The sequence below is a fragment of the Myodes glareolus genome, chromosome X, assembly GCF_982192425.1.
Source record: "Myodes glareolus chromosome X, mMyoGla1.1, whole genome shotgun sequence".
Taxonomy (NCBI): Eukaryota; Metazoa; Chordata; class Mammalia; order Rodentia; family Cricetidae; genus Myodes; species Myodes glareolus.
Window position 1 is genome coordinate 134,264,180 of NC_142053.1, and position 23,382 is coordinate 134,287,561.

Here is a 23,382-nt window from a genome sequence, read left to right on the forward strand (position 1 = left end):
TTAGCTTGCTTCAGTCTTAAGGGGCTCTTAGTCTGTAAACATTCTGGCCTTCTGGCCTCTGACAGAACAAAGCTGTTGAGGAAGTAGGAGGAAGAAGGCAGGAGAGAAGTTAATGGCCCTGAGGCTATTTGCCTTTTGTCCCTTTGCAGTGGTCCCTATCTTCCTTCATCAAGACCAATTTGTCCTCTTTTGGGCAAGACTTTTTTGGATTTAGCAATGAAACTTGTGGATGCAAGGAAATTCCTCAGTCCTTACTGTAAAACAAGAATGATTTTTTTTAACCCCGAATCACAGATCACAATTTGTTAGCAAGGCTGTCTACAAAATATTTTAATTTACTTATTAGTTATGTTACTTAAGATAATTATATATTTATCTCTGCATTTAAATAGTTTATTTGGGGTAGAATAATCTAAGTTTTCAAGAAATTAGACTTAATTAGACATTCCAAAATAAAGCTCAAAATTGAAATGATGAGCTGGTTTAAGCGGATGCTTTTCATCCGTAAATATCCTCTAGTCTGCATAAACTCATCAAATTATCTTTGAGGGGATGTTAGAATTTTTGACTTTACAGAGTCACTTATACACGGCCAAGGTATTTTTCAGCTATGACCTTGAAGTCATTAGAAGCCTTTCCCTGTTCCTCCTGAGAGTTGCAGGAATCAGTCTACAACCTCTCAAGCTATGGGAGGAATCTCTTGTCAAGACAAATTTAATTTCGTCACAGAAGGAAAACTGGCCCTCAGCTCTCGCTTAGTATTAGAACCACCTGAAGGGCTCTAAAGACTCCCGAGCCTTCAATTCATACCAGATAATTGAGAGTAGCCTGGACCAGGCAGGGGCATTCACTGTTTCCTTTCAGCTCTGCAGGTGGGACAACTGAGCAGCAATCATTGAGAATCACTGCGAAGTCTCCCTTTCTCTGACACTATTTCTTATGATCGGTCATTTTCTTCACCAGATCTTCTTTCTCATATGTTTCTTGTTTGTACAATGACCTTACTGACCTGCAACCATGCCTAATTCATTGCAGGTAATAATTATACTAGCTGCAACCAATCTTGAGAGGCTTTGCCAAGCTGTATTGACTCTATTATTGTACTCTTTCACAGAATGTATTCTTAACAACATCCTCGTGAAGTTAGCCTATGAGGCTGTTGCTTCCTATTGTACTTTCCTAGGGAAGAAGATCAAATCTCTGGTAGAATCTATACTATGATTTCATCTTTGAATTAGCCACAGGAAATCTAGGTATAGTGTATATTATTCCCTATTCTGAAATAAATCACATGCCATAAAGGTCATTCTTGATAATTATGCCGTTCATTAGTTTTTAATTTTTTTCGCTACTCCAAATATCAAAGCAAGCACCGAACCCATCAATAGTTGCTTATTCCTTATTCCTGTCCCATACCAATCACTCGGTTCTTTTTTTCTCCATGGGTTTGTTTATTTTCAACCTGGCTCATTCGGTATGTGATCTTTCTGTGTCCGGCTTCTTCCACTCTGCCTACTTTGGAAGCTCATCCACTTGGAAGCACGTACCAGCAGCACAGATGAACAGTTTTCTGTTGCATATGAACGAGGGCACCGTCCATTTGACAGGCCATTCCACTCATCACCAGTACGAATTGGCGTTCACGTCCCACACTGGTTTTCACATGGCCTTGTGCCTTCATTTCTCTTGGGTAGAGGCTAGAATTGAATTCTTATGGTGCCTCTACCGTCCACTTTTGGAGGAACTACCAAGTTGCTTTCCTTTGTGCTTCCTTGCTGCAGCGTGGCTTCACAGGAGTGAGATTGTGTTCCCTACGGGAGACAAGTGATTCTCTCTGGTAGTTTGTTTAATCATTTGATTTTTTTTATTGTTTTCTGTTAAACATCTTGTATATATGAATGTTGTTACGTCTTGTGATTTAGTTTTGTCATTTCTAAATGTGGGGAAATGTTAAAGTATGGAGTTCAAAGGGAACCTTCCAATACCAGCGAAGTTGCAAGGATTTTGGGGTCTCTGAACTCCCTAGCTCCTGTCTTCCAGCTGTCTGGCTGGCTATCGCAGTTTGTTCCTGGCACAAACAGGTGTGCTTATCACCAAGGACATGACTCCTGAGCGTCCAAACGCTTGAACACACTACGCAATCTTTATGTAGCCAGGGGCAGGCCCTGCTTTGTACAAAGCCGAAATCTTAATGCTGGGGTGGTCTGAGAAAGGTTGCCCTGACCTCCAACCCAGCCTTTAGACTCTCGGGTTCACTTGGTCCATGAACCACTGCAGCCTCCAGCTTAGCTGGGGGATCTGTGCCCGAGCTGGAGTGTTGGCTTAGTCTGCATTCTGAGCTTCCAATCAGTCACCAGTCGGCCTGATCCTTCTGCCCAAGTCCCGCAGGGCGCGCGCTCATGCACGCGCCTCGCCCAGCCTGCGCGCGCATGGGAAGCTTGGGCAGCACGCGCCCCGCGCCCCGCGCCCCGCCTCCCTTGGCCCCGCCTCCTCCCCCTCCCGCGCGCCGCCCCGCCGCCCGCCGCCACTGCCGCCGCCGGAGCTCTGTAGTATGGCATCGAGGAGAATGGAGACCAAACCTGTGATAACCTGTCTCAAAACCCTCCTCATCATCTACTCCTTCGTCTTCTGGGTGAGTGCCCAAGCCTGGCTGCTGGCCGGGCCACGGTCCAGCAGACAGTGTGGTGATGCTCTTAGAAAGAAAGGTGGAAGGAAAAACCCAAACCCAAAAGCCAATCTTAGCCGGTGGATAAGGAGACAGGCTCAGTCGGGGCTGCGGGAAGGTAGGGTGCAGGTCTGGGCTGCTTCGACCCTCGATTTTTCCTGTCGAAAGCTGTAGTGAGCTACGTGGTGGCGGTGGTTGCAGATTTTTGACCCTTCCTATATATATATATATATATATATATATATATATATATATATATATATATATTAATGCATTGATTTCTTAAGCTCTCAGGACAGGGTCAGCCCCTGGGGAAAGTTGGGGATTTGTCTGTTTTCTCTTCTGGATTCCTCTCTCTACCTTACCAGTCAGTTTTGGAGGCCTGTTGGATCTAACCTGTGGCGGGCTGGGAGCGGGCGCAGGACGGCAGGGTTTGATCTCAGATTTCGACTCGGTCCCTACCCGGTGGGGCTGCGGGAGACAGTCGCCGGCAGCCTTCTGCCTGCCTGGACAAGGGCGGTCAGTCTCTCAAGCGCACTAATGCGGGACAGGCGCCGCCACCGCGTGGAGGCGCACGGAGAGGGTCTTACATAAGCAAGAGGTTATCTATCTTTGAGCGTACTCAGTGAGTTGGTCTTACGACCCCTTTCTGGTTCCATTCCACCCTTTACTGTTTTCATCTGGTCATTGTGTTTACTGTGTGAACCCCATCTACAGTACCTAAGAGGAGGACCCTTACTACCTGGTGGCTGCGGTAGCTCCCCAAGTCTGTTCCCCACCTAATTGGTACTGCAACTAGTCCTTGAGCTCAATGCAGAAAGGTGACGTCAGCCCTTCAGCCCCGGCCGGCGACGGGCTGCGTGGTGCACCTCGCTGAGGGATGCTTCTGTGCGCAGGAGGAGGGAAAAAGGGGAGGAGGGGGCTCTGGGCTTATGCCTTACCTCATCCTGTTTGGCAATTCATGGAATCAGTGCAGCGTTGACACTGCAGTGATTCATTTGCAGAGGTGGGTGGTACCTAAAGACCATTCCCAGTTCTTTCACCACGTAGATGCCCCCCCCCCACAGTTCCCTCTTCCCACCTCAAGCCACAGCCACCCTGCAAAGGAATGAATACCTGCACCCCCCCCATAATCTGGGTCATTCTAGCTTCCAACGTAGTCATTTTGAAACATGAAGCTCTGCTTAAAAAATCTTGTCTTTGGCTGTTTTTTTTCTTGCCTTTCCCACCCCAATGTTAGCCCTGTTTTTTATTCAAATGTGGAGCACAGTATTGAATGAGGTACCTATACTCGGACTGATGGTAAACTGAATTGTTTTCAGTAGCCAAGACAAGCTACTTATATATTTTAAAAAATTATATATATTTATTATATATAATAATATTTATTATATATTATAATATTTTATATATATTATATATTTTAAAAAATCCCTAATGTGTCTAGGCTTTTCGCTGCTACTGATGTTGGTGATACTTCAGGTCTGGAAAGCCGTGGAGTGTGGCAAGAGCGCATACCAGGGGCTCTGTGATGACACAGCGTAGCATGATCGAGACCACCCACCACATAAGAGAAACATGGGAGTTGACTTTTTTTTAGACTGGATTCAACACAGGTTGAATCATCTCAGTAGTGGGGCTGTGGGCTAGCTATACATTCAAGGATCTTGCTATATATGCCTGAAAAAAAAGCAGTAATGCTTCATGACTATCCAACTTCGCAGTAGCCATTGCTGGGAACTGGTTTATCTCTTTTATATATCTCCTTCAATCTGTTTTTGTTTTGCCCTTTGTTATATACACTTCCTGTTGTTACTGGAGTAAATCTATGGGTGATTATCTTAGGGTCCTGAAAAGATGGCTTATGCTTCATGGGGAGGAAGGAGGGTTGTTTTCTGAGCGGCTCTGAAGCCTAGTAAAGGAGGGGTTGTTCCAGGCTCCCGGTTTTCATATGGATTATTTAACTCTTTTTGTTTCACAGCCTCCCCCTCCCCGCTGCTGCTTCATGAACCCAATTGCTTAAAGTCTCCTAAAACATTCTAAATGATCACATCACTGTGTGCTATGCCCCTGAAAGTTCCTCATGCTGGTATTTAAATTTAATTTTTGTACTTTCAAGATTTTCATATTCTTAAGTATTTACCCAAAGTATTTTCAGTAGTTTAAATAGGATGTAATGATTTTTTCACACTTTTCATACTTTACAATAAAAAGAATGAGCTCTCTTTAGATAATAGGACATATTAAAGATTTTTTTTTATTAAGCCATAGTTCAACTGCTGAGTTTTTTAATGTACCTTGAATGTTGTTTTGAACAAAGCTGCTCTAGTTAGACATAATTCATATGATATATGTCATACATTTAAAGTATGCTATATAAATATATTCTAAGCATATAAATAGTTTGCATTTTAGTGTGTTTGTTACCATTTTAGTGTATTCATGGATACAATCATCACTACACTCCATTTTTGGTTGTTTCATCATCGAAAATAATGATAAGAAACCTTGTCCTGTCCTTAAGATCCCATTTTCTCTCCCACTTCTCCCTCTCCTGGTGCCAGCCGTAGGAAACTACAACTCTACTTTCAATTGCTATAGATTTTACTGTTCTGAACATTTCATATATGAAATCACATATTTGCCCTTTTGTGACTGATTGGTTTCATTTAGCATGAGATCTTCATGATTCATCCATGTTGTTAGTGTGTGTCAGGACTTCATTTGGTTTTATGGTCGAATAGAATTCCATTTTGTGAATATACTATAGTTCATCCATTGATGGATAGTTTAGCATTTTGACTGTTATGGATGATGAGGTTATACTGACTTATGTGCTATTTGTTTGAATATGTGTCTGTGTCTCTGTGAGTGCCTATATTTTCATTTTTCTTGGCTATATACCTGGGGGTCTGTATGAAATTACTAGGTCAAATAACTCTATGGTTAATTGTTTGAAGAATGGTCACACTGTCTTTCAGAGAAAGTGTTCCATTTTTATATCCCCTTCAACAGTTAGGGTTCCACTTTCTCTTTATGCTTGCCAGAATTTGTCACTATTTGGCTATTTAATTGTAGCCATCCCAATACCTGTGCATTTATACATCTTACTGTGATTCTTCTTTGAATTTCCTTAATAAATGGTAACGTTGAGTATTTTAAAATGCTTAATGATTATTGGTCATCTTTTGAAGAGATACATATTCATATTGTTTGACCATTTAATTTGGGCTATTTATCTTTTTATTATTGCATTATTAATCAATCATATATTCTAAGTACAAGCTCCATTTTTCCATGCTGTGGGTTCCCTTCCTCTTAGCGGTCTTTTGAACTATGAACATATATATGAAAAAATATGCATGTGTGTTTGTATATGTCTATATATGTGTGTATGTATGTATATATATGTATATATATGAAATGCAAATGGATTGGCTTCTCGTGTGTTGCATTGTTCATGCTTTTGATCTTATATGGAAGAATCTTTTGCCAAAGATCACAAGAAAAACCCTTTAAAAACTGTAAGAGTTATTTCTCAGTTCGGTAAATATATTTGATATATGACTACTTCTTGAATACCAAGTACTATGTCTGGCCCATGGTAAGTACTCCAATTTTTTTGCATTTCTGGAATTATGCCCTGTAATATAAAAAGGATGACTTTTCACTCTTTTAAGGGGAATATGGAAAGATGATTAGTCAGATTAATTTACATCGTGTTCTTTGTAAGTTGTCTTAATTAGACTTCTTTTACTTGAATTTAGGTTTAGGTGTGGAAGGTGTTTTATCTTAAAATGGTCCTAAGTTAGTAGTATCAACAAGTACTATGGACTATCCCAAACCAGAAGACTACAGTTATGAAAAAGAGATAATTGTTTTTATCTGTAGTCTTTTGTTTGCAATCACTCTCCCTGGCTGCCATATTTTGCTAAAGTTTTGATTCTCAACAGGGCACAATCTCTCCATATTTGTCCATGTCTAAAGACTTTTTTGTTACATCTGGGATGGGTTCCACAGGCATTTAGTGGATAGAGACCACAGCTGTTGCTAAGCAGCTACCTGATGACTCCTTATAGGGGTTGAGCCCTGCCCAATATCTGGCTCAAAAGGTTAATAGTGCCCATAAGAGTGGTAAGCGCTGTGATAAAAAGGAGAAGCCTAATGAGAAAGTCACTGTATTTACCCTACCACAGCATATTCAACACAATTACCTGTCAGAAGAAAAGCATTCCCAATGATGTGCCATAATGGTTTGTTTGAAGACTAAAGGTAAGTGACTCTTTACAGACTGTGTGCTCGTGGATAGGATGGTTTTCCTTCCAGTTCAATGATGTCACCTGAGTGCTGATAACATATTCTTACTTTCCTTGATTTCTATGTTTTATTTTCAGGTTTGGCGTTAGAGGGAGTAAGTTCTCCTGTGCTTTAAAGACTAGAAACAGTATTACATGGGAGTTTACTTGGGGAGTATTTACATTCTTAATAAATGAATGAAAACTGAAACTTAGCAACACTCCTAGCTTAGTTATTTAACACACCACAGCTGGGTAGAGCTATCCATGGTGGATGAAATGTGTTCTTTTTCTTCTCATGTTGGTAGATTATGAGGGGACTTTAAAAAGACTTGCTTACAATAAAGACTGTTAAATCATTATACCTTTGTGGTCTCTTTTATCAGATATTTTAGTGAATTGTTATTTAACTTAAATTTGGATAAAAATATCTGCCTTGCTCTAAATAAAAAGAAGTTTCTAATTTTCATGAGAAATGTAATTCAGAAGCAAACAAGAAAACTTTCTATATATGTACTTACCAGAAAACTGTTTTGATTTATAAATTTTTATGGACTTTAAGTACTCATCTGAGTTCTGAGGTAAGATTTATGTTGACTACATCTGAACAGTCTTTTGAAGAGAAATGTTCTTTCTTCATTCTAGTGAATATTAGATTTGTTTATTTTATCATCTATGAATGTAATTAGCTTGCTAATTGTATTGTTAAATCTTTTCATGGTGAAATATCAGTGATTTCTCTTTTCCATTGTTCTTCTGTTTCTGGTTCAGAGACTTTCTGATATAGTCTCCAAAGAATACATCTCTGAACCTATGGTAGAATGAAAGAGAAACCAGAGACAGGAAGTTGTAGATTTCCTAATTGCTCTTCAAAAATTGTTTTACTAAATCCTTCTAATGTCAGCCTCTTCCCCTCCCTAACGTCAGCTGTCTATGTCTTCTGGAGGTGCTTGGGTATAAATATTTTATTCTAGGCTGTCCAAAGACACCGCCATATTTTTGTTAGCTCTCAGGATATCAGTATGGTTGTCTCTTCCACTCTTCTTTATACTGTGGGTTTTTAAAAAGATCCTTTTAGTGTCATGTCGATGGAATTTGGGGAGTTAGCCAAGATAAATGGATATGTTCAATACATCATCTTTAACAAGATGTCTTTTCTATCTATATTTCTACTTTGCATGCTATTAATTATATAAGCAGTTGATTCTGATTGATCATATAGAACATCTAAAATGGTAATAGTTGGATTATCATAATAAGTATTGGTACACACACACACACAACACACACACACACACACACGGTTAAAATGAACCAAGAGAATTAGGCATCATAGGGCAGCAGTTTATCCTATTAATATATTTTGAAACAAACACCCTTTGGATAACAAGGAAAATATTCCGTGTTGGAATAGGCTTACTAAAATACATCCTCTAAAAGGTCATCAGGTTATCAGGGAGGGAACAAATAGGGATGAAGCCCTGAAGGTTTCTGGTACTTTGTCTTCACTTTTCATTTCTTTCCACGAGGAAATGACTCAATGTAGTGTTTTCTGACTTAATTCAGACTCTACTGGACTAACTTAATATAGTTGCATAAGAGTTTAGCATATGATATGTATGTGGTGGGAGAGTTGATGTTAAATCACTATTTTTATGCTATTATGGTTATGGGGCATGCATATGATAATCTGGAATCTTCTCTTTTTCAGTCAACTTAATTCCCATATGCAATGTGAAGTTAGGACATGCATGCTATTTTTTATACCATTTGGGGAGCATTAAGCCATTTTACCTAGTAGTTGCTTAGAAACTAGCTGAATTTTTATCACAATCAAATGAAATTCATTTCATCTTAATCCCAGGAAGAGTTATTGATTTGGCATCACTGTGATACATTATGATGACTCATTGGCTCTTCGGCACTATATCCTGTTTTAAGTATCTCAGAAGGTACTGAGAACTGGAAGTCATTTGTGACTGCTTCTTTGTTTAAACATACTAAATCCTTGAGATCGATGACTAATGTACTGCCAAATGTACTGGAAATACACCTTAAAAATATATTCTTGAATTTTTCTACTTTGGTTCCGTTACAGCAGCTTCTGAGCTTTTCTACCACATGGTAGAAAGCAGATCAGTGGATTGATGTGTAAACTCCTTCTGTTGGCTGTTATCCCCCTTGCTGAGATAGATGCTTTTCATTCTTGGCAGAGCACTTTCTTCTTCTATATAGTGCCTCAATATTCATTAAGAAAAGGATGAGTGTAGTAGGAAGCTGCTTGTTTTTTTCCCAGCTGCCCAGATTCCCAAGATAACCGCATAGAAACTGTATTAATTATATCACTGCTTGGCCTATTAGCTCTAGCTTCTTATTGGCTAGCTTTTACATCTTAATTTAACCCACTTCCATTAATCTGTGTATCGCCACATGGTTGTGGCTTACTGGCAAGTTTCGGCATCTGTCTCTGGTGGCTGCTCCATGACTTCTGTCTGACTCGACCTCCTTTCTCCAAGCATTCAGCTTAGTTTTCCCCACCTAACAAACTTCTACCTTGCTATAGGCAAAGCCAGTTTCTTTATTCATCAATCAATAAAAGCAACACATAGACAGAAGGACCTCCCACACCAGATGAAGGGGGGAATAAAAGAGGAGTTTTTCCTTTCATTGTTTTCCATTTTTGATCAGTTGAACATGTAAGCATTTTAAACAATCTAATGATAAAATCAAGGATCCCATTCTGCCTTAAAATGTTTTCTGTAATGACTTTTGAAGGTGAACATTTCCCATCATCTATTTTAGAAGAAGTTTGTAAATATCCATAGTAAGAGATGATTGGTTGGGTTTGGAATAGATACTAATTGAACAACTTAAATCAGTGCTTCTTAAGCCATTTTGTTAAGCAGAAGAATTGCCTGAAGTTTCCTAAAATAATGTCTAAACTCCATTCTAAGACACCATGATTCAGTTTGTCCAGATGGGGTTCCAGCATTCATAATTTTGAAGTAAATACCTAGAGATTCAACTGTGCAATTAGAATTGGATTGTAAACACGTGATCCTGAGAACACATTGCAGTTAACAGCTTGCTATTTTATCTTGAGTCTCTAGGATTGATGTGGGATTTCCCTCTGTATGCTGTGATTATCATTAATGAATAAAGAAACTGCTTTGAACCTATAGCAGGGCAGAACTTACTTAGGTAGGCAGGAAAAACTAAACTGAATGCTGGGAGAAAGAAAAAGGACTTAGAGAGAAGGCATGTAGCCCCGCCAGAGTGTTGCTGATCCTCAAGATATTCATGAATTTGTAAATGGCATTTAATATCTAGAGTTGGGCAGTGGTGGTGCATACCTTTAATCCCAGCACTTGGGAGGCAGAGACAGGAGGATCTCTGAATTTGAGGCCAGCCTGGTGTACATGGTGAGTTCCAGGACAATCAGAGCTACACAGTGAGACCCTGTCTCAAAAAAATAAGTAAGAAGGAAAGAAAAGAAAAAAAGCAAAGCAAAACCAAACGAACTGTGTTATCTATTTCTTTTCACAATAATATAACTTAGCATATTGAGTGTTACCCAAAGTTTCACACATGAAAATCATATTTCAAAAATGGAACGTAATCTCATAATACCAAGAATTAGACTCTTAAGGCAACTGAAATGTCTCTATAGCCCTACTGGGAGACAAAGATTGATTATTTCATAGATATGATGAGCAGCAGTAACCACCAACCTCAACAGTTAAATATACCCTAATGGATGACAATTCAGTTCAATTATGATGACCAGTTTGTTTTGGAGAACATGTTCAGAATTGTAAGAAAAAAAAACCTCATTCAATTCAATACCAACCAATCATCAGCAGACAAACACACTTGACACAATCAAGAACAGCTTGCACAATGACATGGCTCAATGGTAAAGGGCACTTGGCATCCAGTGATGTAAGCCTGAACCCCCTATGTGCACACTGTGTGCACCCAAGCACACCAAGGATACTGATGATGACGAACAATCTAATCAAAGTGTAATGTTTGTAAGGTCAAGGGCAACAACTCATATCCCCATACTGAAAACCTTTCAAATGCCACAATACCCTCAAAAGATATGCTTTAGTTATAAACTATGATTTAGTTTAGCGCCACCACTGCCCAACTCTAGATATTACATGTCATAGCAAATTCATGAATATCTTGATGATCACCAACACTTGACTATGATGGGTAAGCACAGATATTTTAAACTCTGAAGAGAGGACAGAGTCTCACAGAGATTATGTGATTCACTTAATATTATAAAGCACATGTCCAAATCAAGACTTCACATAAATATAGTTTGAGATCCCTTCAGTAGAAGGCAATTGTCAAAAGAATAGCAAGTGTATGATATAGTAGAATATGAAGAAGAAATTGGGAGGGATAAGGAATTCTTAAAAGCATCACCAGAGTTGGAGCTTGAATCCAAGCAGCAACAGGGAAATATGGATTCTCATTCAGTCTCAGTTTTAGTGTATGTTGGGTTCACTTCCAAGCCAAAGGAAGTCCATGCCCAATCACTGGAAACAGGAAGCTCTCAAATGGTGTTTGTGGGCAAAGTTCTAGCTCTGTATTCTTGAGGAAGGACTATCAACTTTTATTTTTAACAGAAATTATTTCCATCCACACAAATGTACTAACAGGAAAATGCTAACATAATTTTAGTCGATCAGGAATTAGAAAAAAAATTTTGGTTATATGTATTTATTATTGACTTTGGATTTGGGAGACATGGTTTCACTGGCCTGAAACTCCATTGGACCAGCTTCAAACTTGTGTCTCAAAAGTGCTAGGACTACAGAAGCAAATCAGCATGTACCACTATTTGTGATTTGATTTATCTTTCAAATGCACAAATGCAAAACATTAAGTTAGAAAAAAAATATAAAATTGTCTTTTTATAGCTATAGTTTTTATATACCAAAACTTCCTGGAGAGTCTAGTACAAAGCTAAGAATTTGATATGCTGGCTAGATACAAGGTAAGGATAAAATATTAACTGCCTTTCATTAGTTCATCATGCAAGCTTTAGAGGAGAAAACTTGTTCATTTGCAGTACCATCAAGAATCATGACTGCTGCAGAATGAAGTTAATAAGAAATGCAAAGAAGTCTCTGATATGATGGAATGGAACAGAAATTTTGAAAATAAGACTTAAACAGATTTAAAGACACCTATATATTCTTTAGTTGGGAGATGTAATATCATAAAATTACCAGTTGTCTAAAGATTTGTTTGATATATATTTTCATATAGAATCCTGGTAGAATTTGGGGAGCGAGGGGTAGTACTTGATTAAATTATATTGCTAATATAGGAAACAAATAACTGAGAAATTGGTAGGAAATTGGGAAGTGTATACCTCACATGGTAACAGAATATACTGTTTAAAGGGAGATAAAGACAGACCAATGCAATCCTCAATTCCTGACATCCATGCCTGTGTGCCACCCCTTCTGTTCCATTGTCAGGAGCATCTATGGCTTGCTTCTCATAGAATATAATAAAAGTGATCAAATGTGCCATACAATTGCATTACATAGGATTTTTACAGTCAGTCTTGTTGAGAGCCTCTATCTCTTTCTGGCTTTGAAAACTTAAGCTTCCTTGTTGAAAACTGCCTTAGAGAGGGCCGCATAGTGAGGAATTCTGTGTTGACAACCAACAGGAAAAGGAAGCCTCTAGTTTGGCAATATGTAAGCAATTGCTAACAACTGGACGATCTTGGAAATGGATTCTACCACCCACTTGAGCCTCCCAGGAGGCTACAGTCCTACCTGATTCTTTAATGGAAACCAAAGCAGACGACATCACTTAGACTCCATAAAAATCTATGGAATAATAAATGTATTTTGTTTCCTGTATCTGTATTTTGGCATTATTAATTTTATTATAAAATAATACACAACTAGAAAGTCACTAATTAATTCAGTATAATGTTGGTTTAGAAAGAGGTCAATAAATTAATAGGACACTGAGGAATCCAGAAATAAGGGCATGTATATATTACTTAATAAATGAAACAGTATGTTTTACTAGTTTTAAATGCTGCTGGCACTACTAGATTGGGGAAATTATTGGAGGTTTTGCTTAAATTACACAAAAATTTTCAGTTAGTTTAAGTGTTCAAATATAAAATAAAACAAAATCATATTTTTGTATATTTACTATAAAATATTTTTATCTAGAAGTAATAGATAGAGCCAGGATAGTTGGTGCACGCCTTTAATCTAAACACTCAGGAGGCAGAGACAGTTGGATCTCTGAGTTTGAGGCCAGCCTGGTATATACATTGAGTTCCAGGACAGGTAGGGCTACACAGAGAAACCCTGTCTTGGAAAACAAACAAGCAAACAAAAAGTCATAGGTATAATATAGATGTGAGAGAGACATCTTACTAAATTAGACACTCAGAAGCATGTAAAATATTGATGTATTTGGTTATTAATTTTTTAAAGGATGTAATAAAAGTTGCAATAAAGTCAACTAAGTTATAGTGAGGCAAAGAACTTGTGTCATACTGCTTTCTTCATCTAGACACCTACACAAAAGCTCTTATTCACCTTCTAATGGAAGTCTTCTCTCAATACAGACCAATGGCTTAGTTTTCTGACCAGCACTAAGTATACTTGCGGAATCACTACTTTAGAGAAAGAGTTGGCACAGCTCTTCTGTACAGGGCCAAACACTAAATATTTTCAGTTTCATGGGCCATGCATCTAATTAGCACCAGCAGTGTTAAATGAAGCCTGTGCAGCGGAGATGAGAGGATGGATAAGTGAGTAACGCTCTATCCCAACCAAACTATTTACCAAACCAGATGGCCAACTGGATTTGACTCATGGGCTGAAATTGATTGTCTCCTGCTCTTTATGATGCAGATATAAGGGAGGTCCGATCCTTTTCTTCAATAATTATAGTGTAAAATTCCCTATGGGTGTATGGGAGTGGGAATGAAGCAAGCCTCACATTTTCTACCTTGAAAAGGCTACTTATTCTGTGTCCAAAAAGTAACCACTAAATTATTTCAGATGTGAATATTTCAAAGTAAAACATGCTTTAACTGTAAAATTCACACCAAATTTTGAAGATTTAGTGTAAAGTATAAAAAACAACCTCATTTTGTATTAATCATATATTGAATTGGTAATATTGTAGATATATTGGCTAAAGAAGAACTTATTATTAAGATTGATTTCTTGTGGTTTTTTTTTACTTGAGTGTCATTCAGATATTTAAAGTTATAAATGTGAGCTGGGTGTGGTGGTTTATATCTATATTCCATGTGCTCAGGAGCTCAGAGCGGCATTGCTATGAATACAGGGCCAGCCTAGGCTACATAGGGAGCTCCAGGCTAACCTGGGCTACAATGTGAGACCTTGTCTTAAAAACATATGTTTGCCACTCTATCTCTTTTGGATAGCTCTGGGTTAGAAGTGTGGTATAGGTGTACTCCTGTTTTGTGGGACCAGGATGAGGTCAGCTGTACTAAAAAGAAAGGTGTGTGGTGGATCGGTTAGGCGTAGGCTTTCTCATGGGTCAACTAGAACTGTTTGGCTGGCACAAGGAAGACTCAATCATAGTTTGCAGTATGTAGATGAGATCTGCACTTTACATGTCTAGCCTAGAAGTAGTAAGTTATAATACAAAGGCAAGAGGAAGTGAGACCAGATTAGCTAGCTAGGAACTGAGAGCTAATAATAGGGTGACAAGGATGAGCAATGGAGAGCAGAAGATGGCCTCTTTAGGATTGGCAAGGACATGAGTAAGGATGAATGCCAGTGTTCTGTACTTGAAGAGCCTGACTCATGTTGATGCCCTCATGACAGGGCAGACCCTAAGGAACTCTTTGGAGCCTCATAGGCTGTGCTATGTTTTGTATCTATTTAGTTGGAGATAGGTTGAGTCTTCGAAGTTTGCTGTGTTTTCTGGTGAAGTTCTTTGTTTGGGCCATCTCTGTACTGTGTGGCACTGCCCACCTCCCACCCTCCATGGTCCCAGTTGATTGACTGTGCATTGACTGGTCAGTGAAACATTTGATCAAGAGAGCAAAGCCAAACCTCCTTTTTATGCTTTCGAGTATGCAATAGAATAGAGATTGCTTTGCTGCTGTTGGGCAAGGTAATAGCAGACATATACATGCTGGAGAGCTGGAATGGAACCCATGAAGTCTCAATCAGGAACGTGTGTAGGTTCCTGAACAGCCTAGGCATGCCCTTCCAGCCTGCAAGTGGCTTTTCACTTTTCTGGGGAGGCCTGCCCAACTTGGGAGTGACTCCTAGGTTCCTTAGCTCCTTGTCTCTAAAATCGTTTGTCTGATGAGGGAAGGCGATGAGGCGGATGTTTGAAGTGGTTAGAAAGACGGGTGGAATTTCAAGCGCATTACAAGAGCAGTGTGGAGTTGTCAGACAAGGTTGGGGAAAGCCCATAAGGTCATTTAAAAGGCATGAGATAGTGAGGTTATCCTTTACAAATGTGCAGTACGCCCAGAATTCTAAGCACAGTTAATGCTACATTGCTTGCTGATAATAGGTGTAGCAAAGCATTGCGCCACCGGTGCTAAAGGAAGCCTGTGTTTCCAGTAAGTCCTGTCTAAGGGATAAAGGTCCTCCTTCATGTAGCAAATTATTCGAGCAAGTTACTCATTAAGCTCCTTAATAGCAGCTGCTCTTTTGGGGGAGTGAGCTTTGCAGCTCTTTGAGTTGGTATTCTCCAAAGATGTTTCAAGGACAAACAAGTAACTGCTTTGTGTGGTGTGTTTTTCAAAACATAAAGGCCTAGAATACAGTGGGATGACCCACCCTGATGGCGTTATAAACAGTTTCAAAGGGCAACGTTGAGTGGTGCCTCAATGGCTCCTCCTTGTGCTCTGGGCTGGCAGGTGTAGGTATATCTCCTTAAAGTCTAAATGACCGATGGAGAAGAAATGCACGTCTCCGTATTCTCAGGAGCACAGGTCAGAGTGTGAGATGTGGGAAGTGACTCTGCATGCAGAGCATCTCAGATAGCTTTTAGATAAATACAGACAGAGTGTCTCATAAATGAATACTCTGTTTAAGAAGCTATTCGAATGAGCTGTCTAAACAAACATGTGATATGATTTGCCGTGGAGCAAATGCTGAACAGGTCTCCACACAAAATGTTAGCAGTTGTGGTTAAGAGGCAAAAGAATTTGTGAGTTCCTTTTTGGTGTATTTTCCAAGGCTTGAACGCTAAATACAAGTAGAGTGTGTTACATTTATAATGAAGAAAACAGGAAATGCTTCAAAAAGACACTCTACATGTTGTGTAGTATATGATTTTATTTCTCCAATATGGAATGAGTTTTAAATATGCATCATCTTGTTTATCATGGAGCAGCTCATCAACCCAATCTGTGTTCATGATTGAATTAAGTTAATGCACATCAAAACCAAATTTAACTTGTTTTTTAGGTTTTCTTTGAAAGATTTATTTATTTATTTATTATGTATACAGTGTTCCTCTGCATGTATGCCTACACACCAGAAGAAGGCACCAGATCTCATTACAGATGGGTGTGAGCCACCATGTGGGTGCTGGGAATTGAACTCAGGACCTCTGGAAGAACAACCAAAGCTCTTAAGCACTTAGCCATCTCTCCAGCCCGATTTTTAAGTCTTACCTCTTCAAAATAAAGGCAAATGCCTGTTCCTATGAGACATTAAATTTCTGGGTTGGGAATAATATGATAATTGCTTGTATCAGATCTTACCATTATGCTGTGCTTGCCTTAAGCAATTAGTTCTCAAAGAAATGTGAAAAAAATTGCAGTTGGTTCTCTATCCTGTCCACTATGTCTTAAATACAATTCATCAGTTGAGTCTATTTTAACGTATCTAATCATATTAAATAGCCATAATTAGTATAAGACATTATCTGTATATCTTTTAAACTCCAAATGAATGAATCATTCTAAGTGTAGTGTCTTGAAACTTGGCATTTTCTGGTGAGTTTCCATTTTGATACACATGGGTCAGTCATAGGGATTTTTAAACTACACCCTGTGAGCCAAATCTACAACCACCTCTTTTGGAAACAAGCTTTATGTATTGTCTATGGATGCTTTCATGCCATAACAGTTATCACAGAAGATTGTTGTAGGGAAGGCTGAAGAACAACTTAGCCCATCCTACTTCAATAATGTGATCTTTGGCTGAGACTAAGAACTCAGTCAAGTTGACACAAGGCAGATTAACAGGAGAATATATACACATTGTATGGATTTTAACTATATGTAGGGACCTTCACAAGAGAGCAACAATCTAAGACATGACCAAAGCAGGAAGCTTTTAGACTTTTAAAACAAATACCAATAAATATTTGAATAAATGATGGAACAAAGGGTCTAGATAAGGGATAGTGAATCCTAGTGATGTCATTGGAAGACATAAAGGGTTGTAAAGATAGTGGGAGATAAGGGTTATATCACTAAGTTAATCTGTATGAGTCCATTGCGGCATCAGTTCCCAATATCTAGTGATTATGGGTTATTTCTTATTCTGGTTTGGGAATACTTCCCCTGCCCTCCGTAAAGGAATCTTTATGGTTTGTTAACTGTACAAAGAGGCAGACAAACAGTTCTTCTGAAGCTACAGTTTCTCAGATGTTTCTAGATTGAGATGATTAATATAACCAGTGAGCAACTTTGGGATGGTATAGCCACAACTTTTTCGTTGTGTGCCATGGAAAATATTTACTATCTGTCCCTTTACAGACATCTTTCAAGTCTTAGTTCATTCTTTTTTTTAACTTACTTATTTATTACGTATACAATATTCTGTCTGTGTGTATGCCTGCAGGCCAGAAGAGGGCACCAGACCCCATTACAGATGGTTGTGAGCCACCATGTGGTTGCTGGGAATTGAACTCAGGATCTTTGGAAGAGCAGGCAATGCTCTTAACCTCTGAGCTATCTCTCTAGCCCCTTAGTTCATTCTTTATATAGATATGCCATTGTTTCTTCTTCTCTCCATTATTTATGAAAAGTTATTTTGATGAAATTTTAGATACACACACATACATGTATGTGTATAAAGTGCATCTCCTGACTGTGAGAGTTTGAGGGTCTCCAAAGTAGCATATTGAACATTAACATTAACCAACTCAAGTTTCATGCATTTTGATCCTATTTTTCACAGTTAGAAATAGTAAATCCAAAATAGATATTGCTCTGTTAGCTTCTAGGTGTTTTATTTAACTGTTTGGAAGGGGATAGTACCTTATTGTTGATTAGATTATTTTGTCACCAAGTGAGTTATTATCATTTGAACAGAGAAGAGAGTTGTTTTTGTCCATAACGAACAAACATGATAATCATGACTATTTCTGGCAGCAACAAGGAACTATCTGCTGTATACAGTTCACTGGATTAGATCAAGGTGATATTATTGGTCCGGATCAACACTGCTACTGTACGATATTGAACATTTAGTAAAGTCAAGAATTTCCATGGGGATAAATGATATTCTCACTCTGTCTTTCAAGATAAAAATTATTGTATGCCTATAACATTCTAAATTGTTGCCCCAAAGTACATGAGTATTATTTATCCTGCTGCTATGAAATATGGTTCACATGTGAACTTGATTACTAAGGCAACCCGCCCCAGGCCACTTTGAACAAGCCAGAAGCCAAAGCATTAAAAACTGCTAGAGATGCAAGTTTTCTCTGTGTCTTTGCCCTGAAGAATTCTAAAAGCATCAGGAACCATCAGGCATTTTCCCTTGGAGTTGACACTGGCTAAATGCTTATCTAATGCACACATGGACACACAGATAAGGCTCATCTGCACAGCTGCCAACTCGAGGTTTGTCTGTTGATGTGATCTTGTTTCCTCTCCCTGAATCTTTTAGGGGAAAAAAATCTGGCCATTCAGCTCTCCCTACCCCCCACCCCCCATTCACTCCTCAGAGAGAGTAAGGCACATTGCTTGTGGAAGATCCAAGGCCCTCCCTACTATATCTAGGCTGAGCAAGGTATCCATCCAAACAGAATGGAGAACCACAGTCTTAAATCCTAAACTTTTGTCTGGCCGTCCTCTCGTTTATATAACACAAATCACCAAGCCCTGTTGAGTCTCTCTCTCTCTCTCTCTCTCTCTCTCTCTCTCTCTCTCTCTCTCTCTCTCTCAGATTTGAGAGATTTCAACTAATAGGAATGGCTGTACCTAGTCTTTATCTGCCAAAAGCAAATGGACTGAATTTTATCTCGTAGTGATCTCAGAAAATCTTTGCATCACATCTCTTCTCTCCTCATTGCTATTAGCTTTAAATTTTTTTATTATTCATTTTCAATTCATTCCATTGTAAAATGAACATGATATGTTGTTGTATAACAATAAAATTAGTGCTACCAACTTTTCTCTTGCTCTTGGACCATTGTGTTCCCTGCCCCAACTTCTATTCCCTACGCCAAGCTCCCTCATTTCACTGCTATCTATTCTGTTGTGATTTTTATTCTAAACAAAGCAGTCTGATTTTTTAAAAAGCCAAAATGAAAAAAAGCTACCAATCTTTTTACCTATAGAAACATCTTCACATATTTTTGTGTGCTGATAAAACATCAGGAGCCCTACCACCCTCCCTCTCCTATTTTAGTTTCCATTCAGGTCACTGTTCCCAGTTCTCTGGTTACTAAAACTAACTAGTCTTCCGGATTTCCTTCAGCTGTCACATCCCTAGGAAGCCATTTGTAACCTTTCCCTCCACCGTGGAAATAGTCTGTTCTTTTGAACTTTGCCCAGCTATAATAGTATTCTGGTTGTATAGTAATCATTTATTTACTTACCTGTCAGTGTTCCTCATTCACCCTCTGCTTTTATGCAGGAGATTTGCTCAGAACACTGAGTGTCTGCTAAATGCTAGGTGCTGAGGTTCAATTGAACAAAATGAGCAAGGTGATCCCTTGCAAAGGGAGGAAATAGACAATAAACAAGAAAATGAAGATAATTTCAAGCAGTGAGAAGTGCTGTGAATGAGTAGTTCGGGAAGTGATGGTATAGGGTTGTACTTAATAGAGATATCATAAAGGGTCTTTCTAAGGAGGTGGCATTTAAGATGAAACCAGAGAGATACAGAGGCTCAGAATGTAGATTTAGATGTTTCAGAATCCAGTGTGATTTTTGCTATTTGCTATCCATTGTTAAGCTGATTACTCCAGTTATCTGAGCTGAAGCAAGTAATTTAGAAGTCAATTTACGGGTTGAATTGCTATTACTTGACTCTATTGACAGCTGGGCTAGATTTGCCCTCCTAAAGATTAATTCTTATAACATGAAAAACAAAACAGAACACATGAACCTAATTTTGGGTAATTGGTATCCTGCTTTGTAATGACAAGAAAAACATTTTGCCATGAAATAGAGTTGTCACTCAGCGATTGTTTATGGCTAATGCTTTTCATTTGTAGATCTGGCCCACATGGAGGCTTATGTACACAATCTTAAGTCTCTCAAATCCACCTTGCCTGTTTGCCATCTGAAATTGCCTATTAAACATCAGTTCAGGCTTTAATTATTCTAAACCCATTGTCAATTGAATCTCTTCTGTACATTGATTTTTTAATACTACCAGCTCTAGAGTTAATCTGTTATGTGACACCGATCAAATTGTTTTGAAATTATGAACTTGAGCACTCCTACAGGAAAAAACACATCGTGATCTTGACCACCAAAGCACTCCCAATTCTCTTGTGGTCTTTGTTCTCATACCTTCCTAGTAGTACAGTTAGAATCATCCTGAACACATGGAATTCTGCTTTTCCCAGCTAGTGCTATTCAAGTGTGCGTGTGGGTGTGACTAGATGGTCGGGTGTCTTATTTTGTGTCTGAGATGAAGTCTTTATTTTGTGGGAGAAATGTAAAATATTTATGCCTCCTTTTGAAATAATTAAAAATCAAGTAATAATGTAGTTAAATTATTGGCACTTCCAGAAGTCATCTAAGTTCCTTCTCTTCCCTCTCTCTGGTGTCCCAGGAGATTCTATGAAACTGTTTTACCTTCTTCTTGACTTTCTCTAGATCTGGACCTTTTGTGAGATTAGAAGGCATGGAATTATATTTAGTTTTCTTAATGTTCAAAATACACCAAAGAGAAAGGAAGAACAAAGAAGGAATCAAGAAAAAGAAAAGAAAGTGAAAAAAAAACCCTGATCTTGAAAGTAATATATATTGGTGATAATTGTAGTTCTTCACGTGTTCTTGTTAAATTGTTCAGTATTAGTCCAGCCCAGCAGATATATCAGTCTTGTAGTGCTTTGGTTGTGTATCTTTCTGGTTGATAATGAATAAGTATATTTTTCATATCTTTGCTATCCATTCTTATATCAATTTGGGTCATATTTCATTTTTCCCTAAGAGACATCTTATTTTCCCTAACTACTATGATTGTAAAGATTTTTCAATAAGAAGGTATATTTTTAAGAAGGACTTTTTGAACTGGAGATGGAGGTACACAGCTGCGATCCTGGATGAGATGAAAGGATCGTGAGTTCAAGGCCAATCTGTCTTTAGTGAGAACCTGTTCTCCAAACAAACAAACAACCTCCAAGCCAAAAACGGCCAGTGATTCTACTATTCGAATTGTATTTGTATGCGGTGTTTGTTTAAATGCAGCTGTGGCGTGTGCAAACTGCGGTGTCTGTATGGCTAGACAAGTGTTCATTAGGTCATCTTCTGACTCAGCCTATTACACTTGCAGCTGAGCCCCATTACCTAGGGTGTTGGCCTCTGTGTTTCTTTTCAAAGTCCTAGAAGTACCCTGTGTTGTCTTCTACTCCTTCAGATGTGCTCAGTGGCACAGAGACCTATGATGGGATAGCATGGGTTGTTCACATTCTTTCCAACTGCCATTTTGTGTTGTCTTGGCTCCACCTGCAGAGTTGGGAGTTGCAGAGTGTGTGTTAAGCAGTCGTGCTTTGAATAGTTTTGGTCTTGTTTTGAGGGAAGGTTATTTCCTTAAATAAATTTCCAAATGTGAAGTTATGTAACAGTCTATTTCTTTAAAGCTGGTATGGCATATGTGAAGAAATGAAAGATCAGATTAGCTATTTATGCAGAGTCTGTGTCACATGAAGCCTTATTTAGTAGGCGTTTTGGGGGCACAATTAGTTGTTAAGAATACTATGTTTTTTAATTGGAATCTTGAAATTAGAGATTAAAAATTTAAAAAGCCAATTTCTTGAAAGTATATTTATTAGAACTCTACTATCATTCTCTCGTCAGTGTAGGGGATAAGATCAATTCTTTGAATTCCTATGTGTTCTGCTAGAACAAATGACCAATCTATGATGCTCCTTGGGAGAGGTGGCCAATGACAGTGATTAATGATTGTCAAATTTATCACACGAGCTACGTGACAGCTCTTGGAAAGTGTACTTGAGGCATTTCCAGACTTACTTGTATATTTGCATTAGCTAGAGAAGAAGCACTGGCTGCATTAGTTGCCTGCATTCGAAGGTGTCCCAAATGACTGTTCAGCCATCCTCATTCTTCAGTTATTTCCCTTTCTCTGAAATTGGTACCTTTCAACTTGGTCTTTAGCAAAATTTACATAATATATGTTGCAGTGGGTGTCTAATATATAATATAATATAACATAATATAATATAATATATATTGCAGTGGGTGTCTAATACATGGGTTTTTGAAGGGGTGTTAGTTATGTCCCCATTCCGCTCCCATAGTCATCTGGCAGTGTCTGGAGAGTGTTGTTTCTCACAATTGGCAGAGGAAAGTATGACTAGCCTCTAGTGAGTTCACACTAGGAAAGCTATGAATGCATGGATAGCAGCACACAGTGGCCATCACCGTTGTATGACAAAGAATTAAGTAACTCCAAATATTAGGAATGCTGAGACTTAGAAACTCCTCTCAAATGTAATAAATTTCTCTCTTCGCTTTTGTTTTATTCCAGGTGTTATTTCCATGTTTTTGTGAGTTAATTATCAGTTCATAAGTCATGTTCTATGAGATGCTAATTAATATTGTTCAATCACCTTTTTGTAGATTTTATGTATATATACATGCCCACAATCATATAATTTGGTAAATGAATTTTGACGCAAACTCATATACACATGCATATAGCTATATTTATCTATGTATATATATGCATAAATACAGCATATATATATATATATATACATACAGCTTGGATAACACTAAAATAATCATGTAATTGTATGTACAGAAGTAAAACTTAAACACAGTGGTGGTTCCCTTGCCTAATACACTTCAGGCCTTGAAATCAATTCCTAGTTCTGAACAATTACAATATTAGTATTTTTACATTTTTTTCTGTAGTCTAAAGTATGTCTTAGTTAAATGGCATTACATTCTAGATGAGAAGGATATTTGTAGTCCAGGTACTG

General features: G+C 38.4%; 1 protein-coding gene across 1 annotated transcript in view; it reads left to right on the top strand.

Moving 5' to 3' along the window:
- Nucleotides 1-2,502: 2,502 nt before the first annotated feature.
- Nucleotides 2,503-23,382, top strand: part of Tspan7 (tetraspanin 7) — a 102,702-nt gene continuing 81,822 nt past the window's right edge. Inside the window, exon 1 of the mRNA XM_048461473.3 lies at nt 2,503-2,632. Coding sequence (XP_048317430.1) covers nt 2,552-2,632 — 81 coding nt within the window. The 5' untranslated portion in view covers nt 2,503-2,551. The remainder of the gene's footprint in view (nt 2,633-23,382) is intronic.